Source organism: Cebus imitator, unplaced genomic scaffold (genome assembly GCF_001604975.1).
Source record: "Cebus imitator isolate Cc_AM_T3 unplaced genomic scaffold, Cebus_imitator-1.0 Scaffold206, whole genome shotgun sequence".
Lineage (NCBI taxonomy): Eukaryota > Metazoa > Chordata > Mammalia > Primates > Cebidae > Cebus > Cebus imitator.
Genome location: NW_016107521.1, coordinates 1877782 through 1900600, shown reverse-complemented (window position 1 = coordinate 1900600; position 22819 = coordinate 1877782). Strand labels below are relative to the sequence as shown.

The 22819-nt window shown below is 59.6% G+C and overlaps 1 protein-coding gene across 1 annotated transcript; it reads left to right on the top strand.

Moving 5' to 3' along the window:
- ADGRD2 (adhesion G protein-coupled receptor D2) lies at positions 1 to 20901 on the top strand. The gene is made up of 28 exons (XM_037745653.1): positions 1 to 181; positions 852 to 982; positions 1159 to 1251; positions 1636 to 1699; positions 2051 to 2263; positions 2572 to 2864; positions 2994 to 3194; positions 3268 to 3430; positions 3543 to 3641; positions 4031 to 4116; positions 4390 to 4674; positions 6226 to 6337; positions 6918 to 7078; positions 7706 to 7833; positions 8213 to 8318; positions 9774 to 9829; positions 10732 to 10858; positions 11634 to 11737; positions 11976 to 12078; positions 12374 to 12527; positions 12867 to 13000; positions 13077 to 13192; positions 14174 to 14294; positions 19173 to 19214; positions 19298 to 19333; positions 19423 to 19537; positions 20058 to 20116; positions 20379 to 20901. Exons 3-28 carry the CDS (start codon positions 1216 to 1218, stop codon positions 20475 to 20477), a joined length of 3213 nt encoding a protein of 1070 aa, XP_037601581.1. The 5' UTR covers positions 1 to 181; positions 852 to 982; positions 1159 to 1215; the 3' UTR covers positions 20478 to 20901.
- The last annotated feature ends 1918 nt before the right edge of the window (positions 20902 to 22819 follow it).

Genomic DNA, 22819 nt, shown 5'->3' with positions numbered 1-22819 from the left:
GCAGACGGTGAACAGCCACAGGCGCCAGGCCAGGCGAAGCGGCTGAGCAACTGGAGCTGGGAACAGGGGAGGGACCAGCGGGTGAAGGGGAGGCCCCTGACTCAGGCCCTGGCGCCTCGCGGAAGAGGGACGCGCAGTGGCGGACAAACTTCGCATCTCTCTCTCGGACCTCAACGAGTTGGTGAGCAAGAAAAGTGGGTGCCAAGGGGCTTGAAGGCGCGAATGCAGGCAGAGGTGAACGAGGGAGTGCTTCTCAGAGTCCAAAATGCGGGAGCCACCGCGACCTCTGGTGAGGGGAGGACTTTGGTGCTGTCTGGAAGAGGGAAAAGGGGTCAATGATCACTGGTGATGGCTCAGGCGCCATCACCAGGTGGCAGGAGGCCGGGTGGCAGGACACCGTTTCTGAGGCACATTTGTGTAATGCCAGGGCTGGAGCAGAGACCCATGAGGCTCTTCCCTGCCTGCAGAGTCCCCCAGGTTGCCGGGAGTGACCCCCAAATCACCCAGGGTTAGCATATCCCCGCTGAACACAGTGCCTCGCTGTGGCACACCCACCAGCAGTGCTGGATGGCTGAAGGGACAGCAAGCTGAACCTGGAGGAGGTGCCACTGAGAGACGGGGAGGCCAGTCCAGGCAGGAGGATGGCATGATCACAGGTCCGGAGAAGGGAGACTCAGAAATGGACGCATCTTGGGGAGCAGGGGAAAGGTGGCTGCACTGAGGAGCAGTGGACAGCTGAGGCCAGGGAACTCAGCAGAGGCCTGACCAAGCAGAGCTCTGAATGACGAGCAGAGAACCCCGAAGAACACAGAGAAGCCCACCTAGCCCTGAGCTTCCCCCATCCCCCACAGGGACCCTGAGCTCTGTTTTGCCCCTCTCCAGCCAGCGCCTGCTGCTGCCTCCCCCTCTCCCAGCTCTCCAGGGAGACAGTGTTTCCCTGCTTCAGTCCTGAAGGGGCTCCTGGAGACCATCTTTTGTGCAAGTAAATGTCGTCCCCAGTGGGTGGCCACCCCATCCTGGGCTCCCAGCCCACTGGTTGGCTCCCAGCTCAGTGGGGCCTGGGAGCCAAATAAAGGGCAAAGGGACCCTGCAGAAGTTCAAGGGGGAAGCGAGGCAGGACTCCGAGCTGCTTTCCTCTCGCTTTGTTTTTTTCCTTAGTCCATGCTGGCCCACCTGTGACCCCTGCTGTCTGTCACCTGCTCTGCTGGATCCAAGATGGCCCTGTGGTGCTACTGTCTTCTCTGCCTTTTGGTACCTACACCTCTGGGAGGGCAGTGCCAGGGAGGAGGTCAAGGGGACTCACAGCTTGGAAGGTTCCAAGTAGCCATCCCACCTCATGAGGTCACCGCAAAGGTCACGCAAGATGAGCCCCAGTACAGATGGAATAAAAGCCCTCACTAAGGGCAACCACGCTTACTCATCAGCCTCTTTACTCCTCTCCCAGGGAAAAGGCTCAGGGCTGCGAAGGGACCTCCCAAGATCACACTCGGGGTGGCGGGATTTGAATCCAGGTCTGACTGCAGAGCCTGCAGCTTCCACTGAATCCCACCCCCAGCCACCCCCAGAGTAGGCATTCAATAACTGCAAGTGTGGGGGAGGGCAGCCCCAGCCTCTGCCTGTCTTCTTCTCTCCCAGATCAGGAGTCTCTCTGGGACCCCCTCCAATTCCCCAGGTGAATCAAGGAGCCCTTGGGCCCCAGGTTGGTATGAGGGATCCCCCAGGGAGGGTTCCCATCCCCCAGCTAAGCAAGTCTGTGGTCCAGGGGGTGCACCAGCCTAGGATGCAAAAGAAGGGACAAAAGACATTTGGTTCCACACCCACCAGACCAGGCCCTGCAAGGAAAGCTTCACTGGTTCCCACCTCATTCCCGCCATAGTGCAGACGATGAAACAAGCTCTGCAAGAGGACAGGACTCAGGCGGCCAGACATGGCCAGAGTTCAGCCCATCCAGGCCTGAATGACTCCAAGCCGTGTCCTTAGCTCCGCCCAGCCCTGGAAGGGTCAGTTGCCCACAAAATGCATCCCACGCTGTCTCTCCTATCATTTTCAGCCCCCGTGGCCCCCGGCGAGGTGGTAGAGACTGCAGGTGGGGTGTGCAAGTTCTCTGCACAGCGGCTGAGCTGGTGGCAGGCCCAAGAGTCCTGCGAGCAGCAGTTTGGCCACCTGGCACTGCAGCCCCCTGATGGGGTTCTTGTTTCACGGCTACGCGACCCGGTCTGGATGGGCCAAAGAGAGGCCCCTCTGCGGAGACCCCCGCAGAGGCGTGAGTGTGGGCCCCTGGGAAATGGGAGCAAGGGGCAGAGGCTCTGGTGACCTTCAGAGATGACAGCCCACAGTGACCACACTTGCAGAATGAGCCGGGAATAAGACCCTATTACATCTCCAGCTTCCCTTGCCCTGGACTGGACATCCCGGCCTGACTCCTGGGCAGCAGAATGCTAGCCTCCATTTCCTCCTTCCTGAGTCTGGGAGGCACCCCAAAGCCTGGAAGGGTCCCGCCCTTGCAGGGGCAGGAGCAGGACCGTGTACACAGGTGAGGAAACTGAGGTCACAGCCCACGTGTCCCCGCAGGTACGCACACCACCGCCGCGCTGGTGTTCGGCCAGAGGACGGCTGACCGGGCGGCGCGGCTGCGGAGCCCCCTGCCCGAATTGGCGGCGCTGACCGCGTGTGCTCACCTGCAGTGGGACTGTGACTCGCCTGACGCCGCAGCTCTCTTCTCCGTCGCCGCACCAGCGCTGCCCAACGCGCTGCAGCTGCGCGCCTTCGCCGAGCCGGGGGGCGTGGTGCGCGCTGCGCTGGTGGTGCGTGGGCACCACGGGCCCTTCCTCGCCGTCTTCCGCGCCGACCGCCGCTGGCACCATGTGTGCGCCACGTGGGAGCAGCAGGGCGGGCGCTGGGCGCTGTTCTCCGACGGGAGGCGGCGCGCTGGGGCGCGGGGGCTGGGCGCGGGCCACCCGGTGCCGTCTGGCGGCATCCTGGTGCTGGGCCAGGATCAGGACTCTCTGGGCGGCGGCTTCTCGGCGCGTGACGCCTTCAGCGGCAATCTCACTGACTTCCATCTGTGGGCGCGGGTGCTGAGCCCCGCGCAACTGCACCGGGCACGGGCCTGCGCGCCGCCCCACGAGGGCCTGCTCTTCCGCTGGGACCCGGGCGCTCTGGACGTCGCGCCCTCGCTGCTGCCCACGGTGTGGGTACGCCTTCTCTGTCCCGGTACGGGCCGCCCCGCCTCTGCCCCACCCCATGGCCGTGAATCCTTCCCTTCAGTCCCTGGGACTCGACCCACCCCTTGTCAACCAAGCCACGCCCAGCTCTGGCCACGCCCTCTCCGGGCCAGCTGGCTTGCGAAGTCAGCATCAGCTTGGTCCCAGCTGCCTGGGGCTCTACGTTCGTCCCCTGGCCGCCTTACCCCAGCCCCGTGCCGGCCACAGTGTCCCTCTCTCAGGTCTCACATTGTCCCCTAACCCCGGGGCAGTGCATCCTGGCTCGCCAGGGTGCGCAGGACTCCTAGAGAACGCTGACACCTCCCCCGGCCCTGCCAGTGCCCTCCGAGGAGTGCCCCACATGGAACCCAGGACCTCGCACCGAGGGCTCGGAGCTCTGCCTGGAGCCGCAGCCCTTCCTCTGCTGCTACCGGACAGGTGTGCCCTGGCTGTGGCCCTGGCCTCTGCTGAAGGGGAAGCGGGTGTGGAACGGGGTAGATTGAGAAGAGGGTGAGCTGTTGACAAAGTCTGGGAATTCAGAGTCTTCTCAAAGCTTTCAAGGTCTCCATGGAGTCTAGCCTACAGAGCAGTGGGTCCAGACAGACCTGAGGGTGAATCCCAATTGTGTGACCTTGGGCAAGCTCTTTGGCCATTCTGTGCCTCAGTTTCCCCATCTAGAACACTGTATGTAAGCCTCTGGACACACAGCCATCAAGGTGCTCTTCTTCCCCTGGGCAGCACGTGGTGGGTGGAGGTCCCCGAGCAGGCTGGCCACCTGTGGGCAGGGGCGTTGCCTGGGGTCCAGCCTGGTATCCCCTCCTCTGCAGAGACCTATCGGCGGCTGCAGGATGCCCAATCGTGGCCTGGCCAGGATGTTATCAGCCAAGTCAATGCCTTGGCCAATGACATTGTGGTGAGCTCCCTTACAGGGGCTGGAGAGCCTGGGGGCTCCGTGGGTCACGTCTCTGTACCTCAGTTTCCTCCCCTGTAAAGGGGACACACGCCTGATGTGTCTGCAGGAACTGAGGCCATTCAGGCTCCCTATTTTGTAGCCCCTGAGAGTTGGAGGCTTGTGATAAATTTGATGGGTGCCCACCAAGAAGACCCTGGCAAAGCCCAAGTGTGGCCCCTGGAGGGATCCCCTCATGACAGCCAGACCCAGATTCAGTGGCTCCTCTGCCCACAGCTCTTTCCAGATCCCCTCTCTGAAGCCCGTGGGGCCCTGTCCCTGGCAGAGGCCTCCAGCTTCCTGGGCCTTCTGGAGCATGTCCTGGTGATGGAGGTGTCTTCTCTGGGGCCGGCCGCACTGCTGGCTGTTGTGTGCTTCCTGAAGAGGGTGGCGGCCATCGGGGCTGGGGAGCCGGAGCTGTTGCTGACAGGGCCGTGGGAGCAGCTGGGCCAGGGCGTTGTATCCGTGGCCAGCCTGGTCCTGGAGGAGCAGGTGGCTGACACATGGCTGTCCATCCGTGAGGTGAGGCTGGCAGGGCTGGGTGGGCCAGGGGCCTGAGCTGTAGTTCCAGCCTAGCCACCAGCTGGGTGTGTAGCTGTAGGGGAGTCAGCACCTAGCTCCAGGCTCCATCTCTCTGCACCCATCGGGAGAAGCTTCTCTTTTGTCTATTTGATAAGTTGAACTTCCACAAGCAATTGTACTTGAGGCCGGGCGCGGTGGCTCCTGCCTGTAATCCCAGCACTTTGGGAAGCCAAGGCAGGTGGATCACTTGAAGTCAGGAGTTCAAGACCAGCCTGGCCAACATGGTGAAACCCTGTCTTTACTAAAAATACAAAAATTAGCCAGGTGTGGTAGCAGGTGCCCATAATCCCAGCTACTTGGGAGGCTGAAGCAGGAGAATCGCTTAAACCTACGCGGCAGAGGTTGCAGTGAGCCAAGATTGCACCACTGTGCTCTAGCCTGGGTGACAGAATGAGACTGTCTCAAAAAACAAAACAAAACAAAAACGAAAACAAAAAACAATTGCACTCGAACAAAAGCTTCTGCAGTTAAATGAAGTAGTGAAGAACTGCCAGTTAGTAAGAGCCTCCCTCATCTCCAAGAATCTGCTGACACCTTAAGTGAGGGAGCTATGCCAAGTGGACGGTCCGCCTTGTCTGCCTAAACAGCCCAGACACTCTGGACAACATTACAGGTGCTATCCAGATGCAGAGGCTATTGGAAACTTCATTCTGGCAGAAGTGGCTGTCGGCCTGGGAGTGATCAGCCCAGAGCAGGGAGGGAACAAGAATCATGGACAGTGCCTGCAAATTCTCTGGGGCTGAAGGAGCAAACATGGTCCCCCGTGAGCCTCAGGGGACAGAACTGGGACTAAGACATGGGGGTAGGGGAAACGGCATAACACAGGAGGCTGGTTCTATGGAATGGTGCACCATGGGTAATGAGCTCCCCATCCTGGGAAGTGTGCAAGCCCACAGTTGATTAGGGATCCAAGGCACTGCAGTAGACTGGGGAAAAGCTAGGCTGAAGTTCAGTTTTCTCCCTTGGGGAATGGGGATGATCACACCGCCCTTGCTAAGGCAATGGAGAGGCATTAAGGGATGAACAGTGTGACTTGCCCAGCACAGAGTAGGCGCCCCATAAATGCATGTTCCTCCCCTCCCTCCCTGCTCCCACTACCCACACCCCCATGGCTTTCCTTTTGGAATGTCAGTGTTGCGCACCCATTATAGGTCTAGCACTGAGCCTCAGTGAAGGTGGAGGCATGGCGCAGCCTTCAGAGTGTGCTGTAGTTGGCAAACAGGCCAGCAGGCACAGAGCGCTCGAAGGTTTGACTGGAGGACGGCGTGGTTGGGAGACAGAATTGGACCAGTCGAAAGAGGCTGGGGCAGGCAGGGCTTCAAATGTCAACCTGAGGACCCAGGACTTGATCCTGGAGGCCCTAAAGAGCCACGGAGGGTCTGGAGAAGGCGGGACCACCTCCCAGATCATGGAGCATTTTCCCCAGCGCTCAGGGCAGGTGGCAGTGGGGTGCAGAGTGTGACAGGGAGCTGAGATGCCGCATCCTCACAGGTGGTTGGCGGGCCTATGGCCCTGGTGGCGAGTGTGCAGCAGCTGGCACTGCTGCTGAGCACCACGATGACCTCAGAACGGCCCCGAGTGCGCATCCAGCACCGCCATGCTGGTAAGCCTGCACCCACCAGCCCACACGGCTGGACCCTGCCCTCTTTCCTCAGCCCTGGTGACTGGGAGCTGTCTGTGCCTTCACAGACACTGCATTCTGTTTACTGCCTTTGCCCATGCTGTGCCCTGCATCCAGAATGCCCTCTCTCCCTTGATCTCCTAGTAAACGCCTATAGCTCCTTTAGAACCCTGGGTGGGCATCACTCACTCTAGGAAACCTTCCTGTTTTAGCTCTCTCCTCCTCTAAGAGATAGTTCCTCCCGCCTCTGTTACCCCAGAACCTTGAACGTGTCTTGCCTTGCACTTCTGGTAATCACATAATGGGATGATCTCCCTCCACGGGACACTCCCTGAGTGGTAGGGCTATTTCTGAGCCGTCTCTCATCTCCTGGCCAAGCCCAAGTGCACACTCAGCAACTGTCTATAGCCTGAGTGGGGGTGCACCTGTGGTGGAGCTTCAGGTACAAACCCATGTCCCTCAGGCATCCACCAGTTTCTGTTGACTCATCGATATTCACATCCTGCCTCTCGGTGACCCCCCTTTCTCAGTGACACCCTTCCCCTGGATTTGAAAAAATCAGATTTGCTTTGGGCAAGTCGCTGCAACTCTCTGAGCAGGAATGGTGGCCTCCTAGGCCTGTGGCAGGAAGAGACGGATGCAGACCCTGCCAGCTGGGCCTGCTCGGCAGAAAGACCTCCATCCGAGGTCCAGCCACAGCCTCATTTACCCCCAGGCCTGGAGGTGCGGCGCTTACATTTGAGGGAGGCCAGCAGGAGCGGCTGCTTATTTACGATGCCCGGTGGGCGTCCCGAAGGCCCCAGTCACATCCACATTCCTACGGGTGAAATGAGGCGACTCCTTGGGAAAGGTCGGTGAGGATGAGGGGGTGGCCAGAGCCCTGTTGGGTTCTGGGTCAAACCTCAGCTCTAACCATTGCCAGCTGTGCTGCTCATCTTTCAGAGCCTCAGTTTCCTCGTCTGTAAGATGGGCACATTACTATTTGCCTTGTGGCTTATGAGGTTAAAAGCACCCACCGCAGAGTGGTGTTCACTTAGTTTTCTCCACTGAAACACACACGTCTTTCAACAGGAGTGGGTGGTGGGGGGAGACCCCTCCGCGTGATACCATGCAGGGGTGGGGGATTGGGCAAGGGGCAAAGGGACTTGGAGTTGTGAGGCTAAGCACATGGATTGTGGCTGGTTGGAATTTAGGCTCCCCCACGTCATAGCTGTGTGATCTTAGGGAAGTCATTTAACCTCTCTGAGCCTCAGTTTCCCTATCTGTAGAGTGGGGAGAGCATCATCCTCAGGGCCAACTGGTGGTGCTTGCCCAGCCACCGGGTGTTGCCTTGGTGCCCCTTCCACTCAGCCAGGCCTCTCTGGAGTCACCGTGATTCACAGCTGGTTCACCTCCAGAGTCTTCCAGCAGACCCTGTGGGGGCTGGGTCTAGAGCCCCAGGCCCCCGCCAGCTCAGAGAAGGCAAACAGGGTGCAGAGGTGAGTAGGTACCACCTGGAGGGCTGTGAGGGCCTGTGTCCCCTCCCCAGGGAGGGCCAGGGTCCCCATTCTGGTGGCCAAATGTGTCCTTAGCAGCCCAGGGCCCACCCTTTCCCACCCCTGCCCGACACACACACACTTCTGCACCTCCCGGAGATGAACATAACTCAACTCTTGTCTGGGGTTCTGGCTTCTGTGTTAGGACTTACCCAAGTTACCAGTAAGTCCCTAAGGCAAGACTGAACCAGGTGCCATAATTCTTGCTATCTCTTTGGACACAGAGCCTGCCTCCTCCACCATAGGGACCTGGGTGACACGCCCCAGCCAGGCACCATCCCTCCTCCACAGCCACCCTTGAAAGCTCTCAATCTTCCCACAGGTTCCTAAGCACCCAAGTGGGGTCAGCCATCATCTCCTCTGAAGTGTGGGTCGAAACTGGAGAGGTCAGCATGGCCGTGAACTTTCATCTGCAACACCAGGCCCAGGTACTGGGTGGCGCTTCTGGGAAGCCGGCATCCTGGTGCACTTATCCTGGCTCAGTTCCCCCAACCCCCAATATTTATTCCTTGGACAACCAAGGACTAATAATGCACGCAGAATATACCTGCGAGGTACCTCCATTGCCCTCGAGGGAATGGAGAGGGAAGCGACTGGCTGCAGGGTCACCTTCTGGCAGTGGCCACGGATACACAGCATCCGTTTAATCCTCCAGCTGCAAAGAGGTCAAGACCAGCCTGGCCAGCATAGTGAAACCCCGTCTCTATTAAAAATACAAAAATTAGCTGGGCATGGTGGCATGCGCCTGTGGTGCATGAACACCACAGAAGAATCGCTTGAACAGAGGAGGTGGAGGTTGCAGTGAGCCGAGATTGCGCCACTGCACTCCAGCCTGGCAACAGAGCAAGACTCCATCTCAAAAAAAATAAATAAAATAAAATAACACTATGTCCATCACTAGGCGACTACTTTAAAAGTTTTGTAGGTCTGGGCGCAGTAGCTCACGCCTGTAATTCCAGCACTTTGGGAGGCTGAGGCAGGTGGATCATGAGGTCAGGAGTTCAAAACCAGCCTGGCCGACATGGTGAAACCCCATGTCTACTGAAAATACAAAGTTAGCCAGGCATGGTGGTGCACACCTGTTGTCCCAGCTACTCAGGAGGCTGAGGCAGGAGAATCGCTTGAACCCGGGAGGCGGAGGTTGCAGTGAGCCAAAATCACACCACTGTACTCCAGTCTGGGCAACAGAACGAGACTCCATCTCAAAAATCTCTCCATATCTGGCCGGGCGCGGTGGCTTACGCCTGTAATCCCAGCACTTTGGGAGGCCGAGGCGGGTGGATCACGAGGTCAAGAGATCGAGACCATCCTGGTCAACATGGTGAAACCTCGTCTCTACTAAAAATACAAAAATTCAGCTGGGCATGGTGGCGTGTGCCTGTAATCCCAGCTACTCAGGAGGCTGAGGCAGGAGAATTGCCTGAACCCAGGAGGCGGAGGTTGCGGTGAGCCGAGATCGCGCCATTGCACTCCAGCCTGGGTAACAAGAGCGAAACTCCGTCTCAAAAAAAAAAAAAAAAATCTCTCCATATCAGTAGCCAGCGGCCTGTGTGTTCACCCTACCAGATACAGTGTCACAAGGAGGAGAGAGGGGCAGTTGCTTAACTGCTCCTCGGTGATGTGATGGCTGCTCAGCTCCTTCCCAGTTTTCCACCTTGCTTACCATGCTGGAATGAGAGTCTGCACTCCTCTCCTTCCTCTGCCTCCACTCTGCCCTTTCACCCACGATGCATGGTGGGCAACTCCCTGGTCCCTCAAACCCAGAGTCTCTGGTATCCCTGCCTCCTCCTGATCTCTCTCCTTGCCCGTCCACACTCACACCTGCCCCATGTCCCCCAATCTATGCTCATGCACCGGTCCTGTCCCTGTCTCCTGCCCCCCAGGCCTTCCGTCAGAAGCTGGTGGAGCCTGTCTGTGCTTTCTGGAACTTCAGTATCAGGTGAGTTTCCATTTGCAGGCTCTTTGACCAGGCTGGAGTGCAATAGCACAATATCAGCACACTACAACCTCCGCCTCCTGGGTTCAAGTGATTCTCCTGCCTCAACCTTCCGAGTAGCTGGGATTACAGGCAGGCACCACCACCCCCGACTATTTTTGTGTTTTTAATAGAGACCAGGTTTTGCCATGATGGCCAGGCTGGTCTCAAACTCCTGACCTCATGTGATCCACCCGCCTCAGCTTCCCAAAGTGCTGGGACTACAGGTGTGAGCCACGGAGCCCAGCCTTTAAGACAATTTTTTAAAAAGACATAGACTCTGCCTGGGGATGAGGTGGGACGCATGGTTTTGGTTTTGGCCTTCATTCACCATCTGCCTTTCGGGGGTGACTCCAGGCTCCTCCCTGCTCCAGGACAAGCTAGGGCAGGGGGATGTATTACCCGGGGGGTAGTGAGCTCCCTGGGTCACAGGAGATATGTGAAGGAGGAGGCGCTCACTCTGTGAGGTGCCTTGGAAGAGACTCATCTTGTCAAATGGGTATTGAACTTGATCTATCTGAGGTCAGGGCCCCAGGGCTCTTGACGGAGCAGAGCAGGCTCCAGGGATTAGCCTGGCTCCCAGCCTTAGACCTTTAGCTGAGATAGGGAACCTTGGTCCCAGGGGCTCAGTAATTAATGAAGTTGATAAATGGCAATCACTGGTATCAGCCCTACCCTCCTGCCATCCTAAGAATGTCAAGTACGTTTTACAGGTGAAAAACTGGGGCCCAGGAAGGGGCGGTGACTCGCCAAGGTCACATAGCTGCTTAGAGGCAGGGCAGTGACTGGCCTCTGCTCGCCCCTGGCCCCTCACCCCCTTGTCCACCTTATCTCAAGAGCCCTTTGTTCCCTCCCCATCCCCCAAGCCCATATACAGGGGGTGCCTGGGCCACCACAGGCTGCTCCGTGGCTGCTCTGTACCGGGACTCCACCGCCTGCTTCTGCAACCATAGCACCAGCTTTGCCATCCTGCTGCAGGTCTATGACGTACAGGTGAGTGCAGGTGGGAGGGGGCGTCGGGAGGGGGTTCTCAGCTGGAGGTGAAGAAAAGAGCCAACAGGTAGTAAGAAGAGGGCTTTGGCTGGACACAGTGGTTCATGCCTATAATCCCAGCACGTTGGGAGGCTGAGGTGGGTAGATCACAAGGTCAGGAGCTCAAGACCAGCCTGGCCAAGATGATGAAACTCCGTCTCTACTAAAAATATAAAAATTAGCTGGGCATGGTAGTGGGCGCCTATAATCCCAGCTACTCTGGACACTGAGGCACGGAATTGCTTGAACCCAGGAGGCGGAGGTTGCAGTGAGCCGAGATCATGCCACTGCACTCCAGTCTGGGCAACACAGTGAGACTCCATCTCAAAAAAAAAAAAAGCCTCTGAGGGATGCCAGCTTTCATAGATCGTGGGGGACAGGGCTGGGCACAGTGGCTCATGCCTGTCATCCCAGCACTTTGGGAAGCCTTGAGCCCAGGAGTTCAAGACCAGCCTGGGCAACATGGAAACCCTATCCCTCCCTGTGGCCATGTCTGTCAGAGCTCTGAGTAGCTGTCCGATCAGTGGAATACGGGTGAATTGGGATCAGTCTAGGGAGAGCCAGCAGGAGAGAAGGACGTGCTCATGCCTGCTTATTAAACGCCTACTGTGTGCAGGCCTGGGCCCTGCTTTGAGGCGAATGCAGCGTGGGGGGCCTTAGAGTCACCAGGCGGGGCGAAGTCTGGCCTGGCTCGGGTCTGGGTGGTGCCCGGAGGTTTCTCTGTCCCTCCATACAGAGAGGCCCTGAGGAGGAGTCGCTGCTGAGGACCCTCTCGTTTGTGGGCTGTGGCGTGTCCTTCTGTGCTCTCACCACCACCTTCTTGCTCTTCCTGGTGGCCGGGTGAGGAGAACGCACCATTGTGACCTGGTGGCCCGGGACCTCCCCGCCCCGCAATGGCCTCCGTGTCTCCATCAGTCGGGTGTCCATCCTTGGCCCCAGAGAGCCTCGGTCTGAGCCTCTCCTTAGGCTGTGCTGAGCCCCGCAGAGCTGCCCATTCAGGGGACCAGGCGGGGCAGGCCCTACAGGGTGTGAGGATTGGCAGTGGTGTCCTTGTTAACTGACTCCTCTGCCCCTCCAGGGTCCCCAAGTCAGAGCGAACCACAGTGCACAAGAACCTCACCTTCTCCCTGGCCTCTGCAGAGGGCTTCCTCATGGCCAGCGAGTGGGCCAGGGGTAATGAGGTGGGCAGCCAGTGGGTGGGCTGAGAGCCAGGGAGGCCTGGGAAAGTGCCTGTGGGCTTTTCTGGGGTGACTCCCCGCCCCCCAACATTTTCACATGGCTTCATTTCCCGGGGAAGGAGCAGGACCCAGGGAAGAAAGGCCCTGAATGGTGGGCAGGGCCCAGGCTGCTGTCCAGAGGACTTACCCACTGGCACCTCTTTGGGTTGGCAAGGTCAGGCTGGGTATGGGGCCCCAGGGCCAGCCTGCACCTGCAGCTGACCTCGGACCTCTGTGGGGACCCCCTGCCCTCCCACAGGTGGCGTGTGTGGCTGTCACCATTGCGATGCACTTCCTCTTCCTGGTGGCGTTCTCCTGGATGCTGGTGGAGGGGCTGCTGCTGTGGAGCAAGGTGGTGGCCGTGAGCATGCGCCCTGGCCCACGCATGTGGCTCTACCATGCTACCGGCTGGGGTGAGGCCTGCTCTGTGCCTGTGCTCTGCCTTGAACCCCAGACCCTGCCATCTAACATGGCTCTCGCCCAGCACTCAGCACCCAGCACTCAGCATCCAGCACTTAGCATCACTGAGCACCCAGCACCACCCAGACCCATCTCTGACATGACCTCAATTCCTCAGTTCTATTAACTTTCAATTTACCCAACCCCATTCCTCATCATCCTCCTCCACCTCACTGCCTTCCTCCCCATCCCCAGTGCTGTCTCCACGAAGCTACAGCTTGCAGGGTGGGGCCTGGGTCTTGGAGAGGAAAGAGCAGGTGACCCGGCCCTGAGGCCCCTTCTCCCTCCCCTAGGCGTGCCAGTGGGCATCGTGGCGGCCACTCTGGCCACACAGCCCCATGACTATGTGGCCCCCGGACACTGCTGGCTCAGTGTGCACACAGACGCCATCTGGGCCTTCGTGGGGCCTGTGCTCTTCGTGCTGACTGTGAGCCGGGGATCTGCAGGGGAGGGATGTGTTGGGGACGGGGAAGTTCCCTAGCCCACTGACCCCAGGTCTCCAGGCCAACACCTGCATCCTGGTCCGTGTGGTGATGGTCACCGTGTCCAGCGCCCGCCGCCGTGCCCGCATGTTGAGTCCACAGCCCTGCCTGCAGCAGCAGATCCGGACCCAGATATGGTGAGGGCTTGGAATGGGGGGACAAGAGGAAGCAAGGAGTGCTGGCGCCAGGCAAGAGGCTCACTGGGCGAGAGTGCGTGCAACTCTGTGTCCAGAGTGTGGCCATGTGGCCGTGCCTGATTCTGTATTATGTGGGTGTACACAAGTCCCTGCATCTGTTTCGCACACATGCGGGCTTGTCAACATGTGTCAACATGCACCCCTGCGTGTCACATGTGGGGATGGCCACTGATCCGTGTGAGGGGTGTGGACACCAGCCACTGTTCGGAGTGCATTCTCTGCAGAAGGTACTGATGGCCTGCAGGGAATAAAGTAGGGGACATGCTCAAATCAGGTTAGCCCCAGAAGTTCAGGTTCAGGGTGAGAGGCTCTGGGTCCCCGTTCCTGCCAAAGACCCCCATTGCCTTCTGGGGTCACGCTGGTGAGAGAGAGGGATCCACTGGCCTTCTTCCCCAGCCCTGCCTCCTTGCTGGCCTACCCTTTTCCCTCCCATCCTCCACCAAGTACAGGGCATCCCAAGCCGGGGGGTCCCCAAAAAGCCAGGGAACCCCAGGGTCCTTAGAGAGGAAGAAGGGAGTCTTTCTGACCCTATCCGTGCTGGTCCGACTGCTCAGGCCTCAGTCCCCACTCTGGACAGCTGCCACCCCATTCCTTCCAACCAAGTTGGGGGCTGGAACCCCATCTCCCAAGTGCCACTACCCTACTTCATGCCACCTCTGTCTTTGAGGAGGGGGCAACAAAGTCCAGTCAAAGGTCCTGGCTCCCCCAGGTCCTGCTGAGCCGTGGTCCTCCTAAATCCTGCTGAGCCGTGGTCCTCCTAAATCCTGCTGAGCCACGGTCCTCCTAAATCCTGCTGAGCCATGGTTCTGGCCCTCAGCTCCTGCCCCTCTCTAGTCACTTACAGGTGCTGCTCTCCCTGGAACCCTGCAGGGAGCTCCCTAGGCCCCCCAACCCCCATCAGCCCTGTCTGCCCTCCTACAGGGCCACAATGAAGCCTGTGCTGGTCCTGCTGCCCGTCCTGGGCCTGACCTGGCTGGTGGGCATCCTGGTGCACCTGAGCCCTGCCTGGGCCTATGCTGCCGTGGGCCTCAACTCCGTCCAGGTACCTCCACGCCCCAATCTTCTGGGACGAGGCCTTGATGCGCATGGAAGCTGAGAGAGGATGACTGGTGTGCCAGGGCCTGGGGAGGGGTGAGCTCTCCATCCTGGGAGGCATTCAACAGCAACTGGGACATTCTATCAAAGAAGGGGTTTTGAGGGTGGGAGTGGGAACAGGCAGGCTCCAATCAACCAGCTTTTAGGGCCCCTCTGCCAGCTGGGGAGGCTGAGGCCCAGAAAGAGTGCGCTTGGACACTCAGAGTCCGGCAGAAATTCCAGCCTCCAGGCTGATGCCAGAGCCACTCAGTTCTTGCCAGGAGGCTGGGGAGGGGACACAGGGCATCGGTCACCTCCCCTTGGGGTCTGCGGCTGCTGGGATGGCAGTTTAGAAGAGGGTTTGGTGAGAAGGTGGGTGCTCAACCTGCGTTAGGAAGGGCCTGGGCTCCCCGGCTCCTCGTGGCCTGTGTTCTGGAGCCACCGGGAGGGGGCCACTAAGACCCTCTCAGCAGACTGGCATGTCTGTGGGGGACCAGAACATTAACTGAAGTGACAGCTGGGGGGCTGGGTGCTGGGAGTCAGGGAGACCCACTGAGGCCCTTCCCGGCCCCTCCCTTTCCCTCGACCTCCCTGGACCATCCCCCCCAGGCACATTCCCGTCGCCTGCACCCCCTACCCCCTGCTTTCCCAGTGCAGGTCCTTCTCAGGGCCAAAAGGTAGGTGTGTGAGGGCCCAGGCTGGACCACACAGGCTCAGGAAGTCAGGTGCAACCCCCCCGGGTCGGTGTGCCCTTGAGCTGGGAACTCTCCCTCTTTTCCTTGGAGAAGGGGGCCGAGGTGGTAACAGAGGCTCATGGTGCCTGGGTGCTCCCTAGACCCTGGCCAGGCTCCTGTTTTTATCTCCCAACAAGCCTTGTAAGCGGGGAAACTGAGACCTCATGAGGTCCCTTGCCCAAGGCCCCCCAGGAGGCAACAGTCATGCCGGGGCACCACTCCAGAGCCCGCGTTTTCAGCCACAGGGCATCCAGCTATCGCAGCAGATGGGTCCAGGCTGGTCCCTGGGAGGGTGCTGGGACCCAGTTGCTCATTCATCTGTGTGCTCTTCACGGCTTGCCCGTGTGTACCAGGCACTGTGCCTGGTGCCGGGGCCACAGCAGCAAATGGGGAGCGAGAAGCCCCTGTATTCATTGAGCTGCCTTAGAAGAGCAGGCAGACCATGGCCACGATGAATAAATGAAGTGTTAGGCGAGGGGACAAAGCAGGGGAGCCCTTCTTCCAAGCCCCGCTCCCTGCAGCACTTCATGGCTGGGCTCAGGCTTGCTGGGCTTCTCTACCTGTCACACGGTGGGGCGGGTGCGGCACCTTGTTGCCATGGTGATTCCTCCAGCTCTTTGCCAGGTGCCCCCTCTCCATGACATGGGGGGTTCCCTGATGCTCTCCATCCTCACCTGTGCCCCTCAGGTGGGCAGACACAGCCATGGGGCAATGCCACCGTCACGCTGGCTCGGCTCCCTCCTTTCCCTTCTCTTTCTTTCCTCTCTCTCTCTCTGTCCCATCTGGTCTCTGAATCTTCTCTGGTTCTCTCAGGCTCTCCCTGTGTCACTGTCCCCCTCTCCCTGTGCCCTCCGGCCGTGGATGTTTGTCCTGGCACTGACCCCACCTGGCTCTTCCTGGGCCTTTGTGTCTCTCCACTCCTCTCCTCTGTCTGTCACCTCTTTTTTTTGTGAGATGGAGTCTCATTCTGTTGCCCAGGCTGGAATGCAGTGGTGCGATCTCTGCTCACTGTAACCTCTGCCTCCCAGGTTCAAGCAATTCTCCTGCCTCAGCCTCCTGAGTAGCTGGGATTAGAGGTGCCTGCTACCACACCTGGATAATTTTTGCATTTTTAGTAGAGACGGGGGTCTTACCATGTTGCCCAGGCCAGTCTCAAACTCCTGACCTCAAGTGATCCACCTGCCTCGGCCTCCCAAAGTGCTGGGATTATAGGCGTGAGCCACCGCGCCTGGCTGGCTGACACCGGCCTTTTTATCTCTGCCTCTCCATCTCCCTGCACGTGACCCTCTCTTGCACCTGCTAAGGCAGCCTCAGATCGCCTTTGGGACACTCTCCTGGTGAGTGAAGGCCAGGAGAGGCTGCCTTAGGCAGGAGCTCAAAAGGCAGGAGTGCGGTTTGGGCTCCGCTGCTGACAGTCACCTGACCCTCTTGGGCTCAGGGCCCTGTTCTCTCTGTCCCTCTCCCCAGGCCCGGCCTGTCCCGTCACCTCTCCTTTCATCACACCAAGGCCTCTCTGTCCTCCCCCCACGCTCCACCTCCATCCCTGGCCCTCTCTCACTCTCCGTCTGTCTTGGGCATAAGCTGGATACATCCCACTCTTAGGGGGTGACCAAGTGACCAGGGAGGAGGCCTGGGACTCGGGGACGAGACTGTCCAACCTCATTCACTCTCCGGAAGTAATTTGTGTCCTTCTGGCCCGTGCTGGGTTTTGTCGAGGGAGAGCAAAGCCTCACTTCTATAACCAGCTGTGGCTCACACTTACCCTGGTGGACCGAGCCTTGTCGTGAGGTTTGGACAAGTGGCACCAGGCCTCAGTTTCTACATTTCCATGAAGGGGATTAGATTCCCACCTGCCTCGTGGGTTCGTTGTGGGGTTCAGCTGACATAACATTTGCCAAGGCTACACACAATCCCTGGCACGTGCTAGGAGCCCACAAGGGTGAGCTCATTTGTTCAGTTGTTCAACACGCACTTCCCCAGCACCTCCCTAGCCAGGGCTGGCCTGCATGCTGGGGGACATGGAGGTGCCCAGGATCAAAGAATTCTGTGACGTTCTCGGCCTGAAGGAGAGACAGACATCAAAACCACAGTGTGTCATGGCTGAGGCCGAGAGACAAGGGACTCTCAAGGCAGTGTGGGGACAGAGGAGCAGCTCCTCAGAGGCCGCATGGGCCTCCTGGAGGGGGTCACTCTCAGCTAAGACCTGACGGCTGCATGAAAAGGGGGAAAGAATGTTTTAAGCTGGGGCGGAGGGGGCATGGTGGGGTCCAATGGTGGAGAGATATGAGGGGTAAGGTTGGTAAGAAATGGGCCAGAAGGGAGTGGGGGGGCAGACAATGTGGGGTCCACAAAGCTGTTGCAAAGAGCTCAGACAGCGGGTGCAGTGGCTCACGCCAGTAATCCCAGCACTTTGGGAGGCCAAGGCAGGCAGCTCACCTGAGGTTGGGAGGTCGAGACCAGCCTGACAAACAGGGAGAAACCCTATCTCTACTAAAAATACAAAATCAGCCAGGCATGGTGGCGAATGCCTGTAATCCTAGCTATCCAGCCTGGGCAACAAGAGTGAAAACTCTGTCTAAAAAAAAAAAAAANGCTCCTCATCTTCAAGGCTCTTGTCTTCTTTGCAGAACTTCTTGAACCACCACTACACTGTACATTCATTAGCAGTTCCTGGGCCAAATGTGCTGTACATGTTGCAAGTTGTCTCCACTGCTTTACGTCCCATTTTGAACTTGAAAATGTGGCTGGGTGTGTAGGCTTATGCCTGTATTCCCAGCAGTTTTGGAGGCCGAGGTGGGCATATCACCTGAGGTCAGGAGTTTGAGACCAGCCTGGTAAACAGGGAGAAACCCTATCTCTACTAAAAATACAAAAACAGCCAGGCATGGTGGCGAATGCCTGTAATCCTAGCTATCCAGCCTGGGCAACAAGAGTGAAAACTCTGTCAAAAAAAAAAAAAAAACCACACACACACACACACACACAAAGAGCTCAGATTTTGTCCCAGGGGTCGTTGGGAGCCATGCAGGGCATCAGGCAGGTGCTGGTGTTCTGGGGTAGGCATTTGGAAAGATGCCTTTGGATAGTGAGAAGGCAGAAGGAAATGGGATGAAGAAGGCAGTGCAGAGGCTGCAGAGAAAGAACAGGCTGGGTGTGGGGACCTGGGAGGCTTCGGGGTCTGTCTTGGAGAGTAGGGTGGTGGTATCATCTTAATTGGTGCCTGGGCAGCAGGAGGACCAGCCAGGCTCTTGGGCCCCAGCTTTCAGCCCTGGGAGGCTGGAAGGCCCCAAGGAATCCCAGGCCCTCACCTGTGTTTCCCACCCCCATTCCCCCCTCCCCCGGGCTGCAGCACAGGAGCGACTGCCTGTGACATTGCCCAGGGGGGATCCCAGGACGGATGGCCTCAGAGCTGGGCCACCTGCTGGGCCATACTGGAGCTTGGGACCCATTCCTCTGTCCAACACCCCCAGCTCCTGGTCTCTCCATCAAATGGGGAGAATGAATCCACCCCTGCCACTGAGCTGCTGTGAGGGTCAAGTGAGAGCCCAAATGTGATGGTGCGGGTGGGTGGTGAGGCCTTCTTGGCACCCCAGTTGTGGCGGAGGGGGAGCTGACTCCGCCCCAGCCACTGTGTGAGTCCCTCACATGCATCCCCTCAGGAGGCAAGTCCTGGCCTCATCTTCACTTTCCAGAAGAGGCAGAGGATCAGGGAGGTGAGGGCCACTCAGCTAGAGGCGCAGTGAGAAGGCACTCACAGGGCTGTTGTCCCCTGACCTGACTGGGCCTTAGAGCTTAGGTCCCACTCCCTACCCCTTGGTGGGGCACGGAGGACTGGCATCAGAGATGCTCCTTGGTGGACAGAGGCTGAAGGCCGACGTTGTATGGGGCAAAGTCCCTCCTGGTCCCGTCCTGCTGAATGCCACAGCTGCCCCTCCGCAGGTGGGCGCCAGAGCAGGGCTGACTTCATGCCCATCAGCCAGTCTCTGGGCATCTCTGCAAGTGTCTCTGCCCCGGGGGGAGGGGCAGAACCCCAGGCAAGGCCAGGCTGTGGGGGATGGGACGGGGTCGGGCTCCCGGCTGAGGCGTCACCCACTCCCTGGGTCTGTCCTCAGGGGCCGTACATCTTCCTGGTCTATGGTGCCTGCAATGAGGAGGTGAGTCTGGGGGTGCTGGCTGCAGGGAGGAGGGTCCAAGGGGTGGGAAGGGTCCCCGGCCTGACCTCCAAGTGTTTCCCCAGGTGCAGAGCGCCCTGCAGAGGATGGCTGAGAAGAAGGTGGCTGCGCTGCTCAGGGCAATGGGGGTGTGGGTGAGGGTGGGAGGCCCCCCGGGCCAGGTCTCAGCCCCCACACCCTCTCCTTTCAGTCCTGTGCCAGCCCTGCCAGCAGGGGAACCAGCCTGAGGCCCCCAGGTCCCTGGGAGGCAGACCGAGGCAGCCCCGGGGCCTTGGCTCCACCCCGGAGACACATGGCTCTCAGAGGTACTCTTAGCACCCATTGGGAGTGCCGCCCAGTGCCTCAGTTTCCCCAGCACTCAGGTAGAGCTGGGAGGACAAGGTCCTATTGGCCCATCTGAAAAAAGGAAACCAGGGCCCTGGGACTTGAGGAATGTCCTGTCACTCGCTCCCCACTGCTAGGAAACCCAGGCTCCTGGGGCCTGGCCCAAGCATGGGGCTTGTCCAGGTCACCTTCCCTGGGGCTCCATGCAAACGGGTTTGGGGAACTCCTGGAGGTGGTGAGTAAATGGGGTCAGACCCTGAGTGGGGCATGGGTTGAATGACCTCAAGGCCAGGCCAGGGGTCCCCATCCTAGCTCCCAGTACCCCCTGTATGCCCTGGCCTTGTTCCCCTCCCTCTCCGGGCCTCATTACTAATCTGTGGGGTGAACCTTGCAGTGGATTCACAGCGAATTTGATCCTGAAGGTCCCACTCCCGGGATGGAAGTGCAGAGAGAGGGCTTCCTGCTTTCATGTCTCTCCAAAATTTGTGTTTTCCCCATTAGGGACCTATGGCCCTAGAAACCCCTCAGCCTTCTCCTCCATCGCAAACCCCGAGAGACAGGTGAGGCTGCAGTAAGGTGGGCCCCACAGGGCTCTGCTAGGGGGTGGCAAGGCCAGCAGGCAGGATCAGGAAGCCACAGGGCTGGGGGTAGGGCTGAGGTGGGGGCTTCCCCGGGATCTGTTTCTCTGTTCCTGGGTTGAAGGGTCCAGGGAGGGGAGCTGCTGGCCGCAAGCTGGCAGAGGCCCCTATAGCCAAGGGCCCCCAGGGCAAGGGGCAGCAGAAGGAGTGGGGGCCACCCCTGTGACAGCCCCTCTGTCCTCAGGCTGTGGAACTGACAGCGTTCAAAGCTTCAGGTACAGTCCCCACCTCAGGGGGTCCCCTCTTTCCTTTTTGGGACTGTACCAGGATGGAAGTGATTTGAAATCAATCATACCCAACCCCCCACAATTGCAGAGGCCCTCTCCTCACTTGGCAGGTCCTCTGGGAGCACTGGGGGCCTGGTGGGGAACAGGCAGTGCCCCTTCGGAGGGGTTCATTAGAGAATAGGTCGTGGAACCCTATTGAGAGCGGGTGCTGCCAAGGCACACAGCCTGCCTTCCTCTGTCCTCCCCCCATCTCTGCCCCACAAACCCAGTACACCCCCTCGCCCTCTGAGGGCCTCGTCCTGATGCTGTGGGATTCAGAGCCTTCCAAACTCACTGAGGGACAGCGCTTTCCTCCAAAGCTGTGGGTCCCCACCTAGACAGCTGATAGGGGAATGACAGGTGCTGGGGGACTGTGGGAGGCTGAGGACACCCCAGGTGCGACTCAGGGAGAGGACTGAAGCCTGAGGAGCTCAGCTGGGCCCAGGGAAGCCATGGGACCCTGCCCGCTGGCCGCCTCCCTCCATCTGAAACCCACACGCCCCAGCCTCAGCCAGGTGACTGTTTCCAGCAAAGGCAAGAGCCATCTCCGCCAGGCTCCTCCCAGGGCCAGGCTCAGGCCTCAGCCCAGGCACCTGCTGATTCTGATCCAGTGACAGGAAAGTGGAGGTGCCTTTCTCCACCTATTGCGCAGATGAGGAAGCTGAGGCACAGAAAGGGGCAGCCGCTAGCCAGAGCCCTCGCAGAGCCAGGGCCAGTCCCCCACTGGTGCAGATGGGAGACCCTAGGCACAGCAGTAGTCATGTGGGTGTAAGCTAAGGCCACATGAACCTGGGTCCGTGGGATCCCAGGCCCCGGCCAGGCCCCACCCCCAGCTGGCGTCTCGGTCGGGGGAGTCTCAGCTTCCCCTTCTGCAGAATGGGCTGGAGGCTCCCCCAACAGGCCCGCCCAGGCGCTCCCCGGGGCCAGAGCGCCCCTCCCCCACCCTCCCCGCCCCCACCCGCGGGCGTCGCGGCTGCAGGAACAAGAGAGCGGCGGCGGCGCCTCTGCGCTCAAGTGACGGCGCCTTTGTCTCCGCTGAATGGGTGCGTTGCTAGGGCCGCTCGTAGCAACGGAGCCGCTTCCACCTGGGCCCCACCCTCCGGACCCCCCACCCGGCCGGGCTCTCCGGACGCCCCTGCTTCCAGTCCCCACCCCACTCCGCAGCCCACTCAGCGGGGACTGGAGGCGCGGGGCAGTGTCCCTCGCGGGTCGCCACCGCCCCTCCTAAAAGGCCTCGGAGCCCTCGGGGCATGCGAGGATGGAGAAACTGAGACGCACAGAGGGGACTGGCCATGGTCTCCCCCACCCTCAGTTCCCAGAGCCCTTCCATCCCCGGCTTCTCCACCAGGACCCTCTGCCAGCCCAGCCCAAGGGCGCACTTTCCCACTAGGTTTTTAAAGCGTGCCTGGGAAACTCGCAGCCAAGCCCTGCCCAGCTCAGCTCTGCCCGGACCCCAGACCCCAGGATGGCGCAGCGGGAGTCCTCCAGAGCCAACAGCGGCCCCTGCTCCCCGGCCTCAGCCGCTCGATTTCCCTAGAGGAGTGTGAGCCCCAGCCCGGAGCTCCCCTAACCCACTGAGTCCCCAGGCTCTTTCCCCCAGGCTCTGCCTGTGATCTGCTCCTTTCCACCTGCTCCCGAAGTTCCAATGGGCCCTGCTGTGTCTGGTAATAAATAGGACCGTTGGGCTCTCCTGTCCTCTGCAAGTCCTGGCCTGGACAGAGGGAGAGGACGCAAGGCTCTCTGGGAGGAGGGAGGAAGCCAGAGAAGCTGCGCTTGGCTTTGGGACTCCAAAGCCTCAGCCTCATCATCAGGGTAGGTGCAGCCAGCATTTATGAGCACCTGCTGTATCCCTGGAGGGAGGGCTGAGCCCTTTACCGCCTTAGAGCCCTGAGCCGCCATCACTCCTGCTGTACAGAGGACACAGGCTCAGACCAGTCAGGCCTGGGGTCTCCTGGGCCCTGTAGCACAGGGGACAGGGGTGGCAGTCAGGGTGAGTGGGGACCCCAGCTCGAAGACAGCTCACAGGTCAGTTGCGAGTCTGGACACCTCTAAGTCACGCCGTGGGACCAGGACCTTCCACCACCCATTATGTGGCTGTGGGCAAGGTCATTCTGAATCTTGGTCTCTTCTTGGTAGAATGGGCTTCAGGGCAGGGAGGGGAGCAGGGATGGCATGAGGGCTCTGCACCAGGCCTGGTGCCCGGGTGGACCCCAAGGCCAGTGGCAGGGAAGTGAGGGCCCAGGCTCTGGGACTGGGAGCGCCCAGGCAGCCAACACTGTCTTGCTGACACCAGCCTGGCTCACATCCTGCTGGGGCCAGGGGAGGTGGGGCAGGGCTGGCCGAGAAGCAGCCAAGACAC

Coding starts and splice junctions, on each gene's coding strand:
- ADGRD2 (XM_037745653.1), top strand. CDS start 1,216: ATGGCCCTGTGGTGCTACTGTCTTCTCTGCCTTTTG. Junction 2,865..2,993: donor CCGACCGCCGCTGGCACCAT/GTGTGCGCCACG, acceptor GTGCTGGGCCAG/GATCAGGACTCTCTGGGCGG. Junction 4,117..4,389: donor CCTTGGCCAATGACATTGTG/GTGAGCTCCCTT, acceptor CTCTGCCCACAG/CTCTTTCCAGATCCCCTCTC.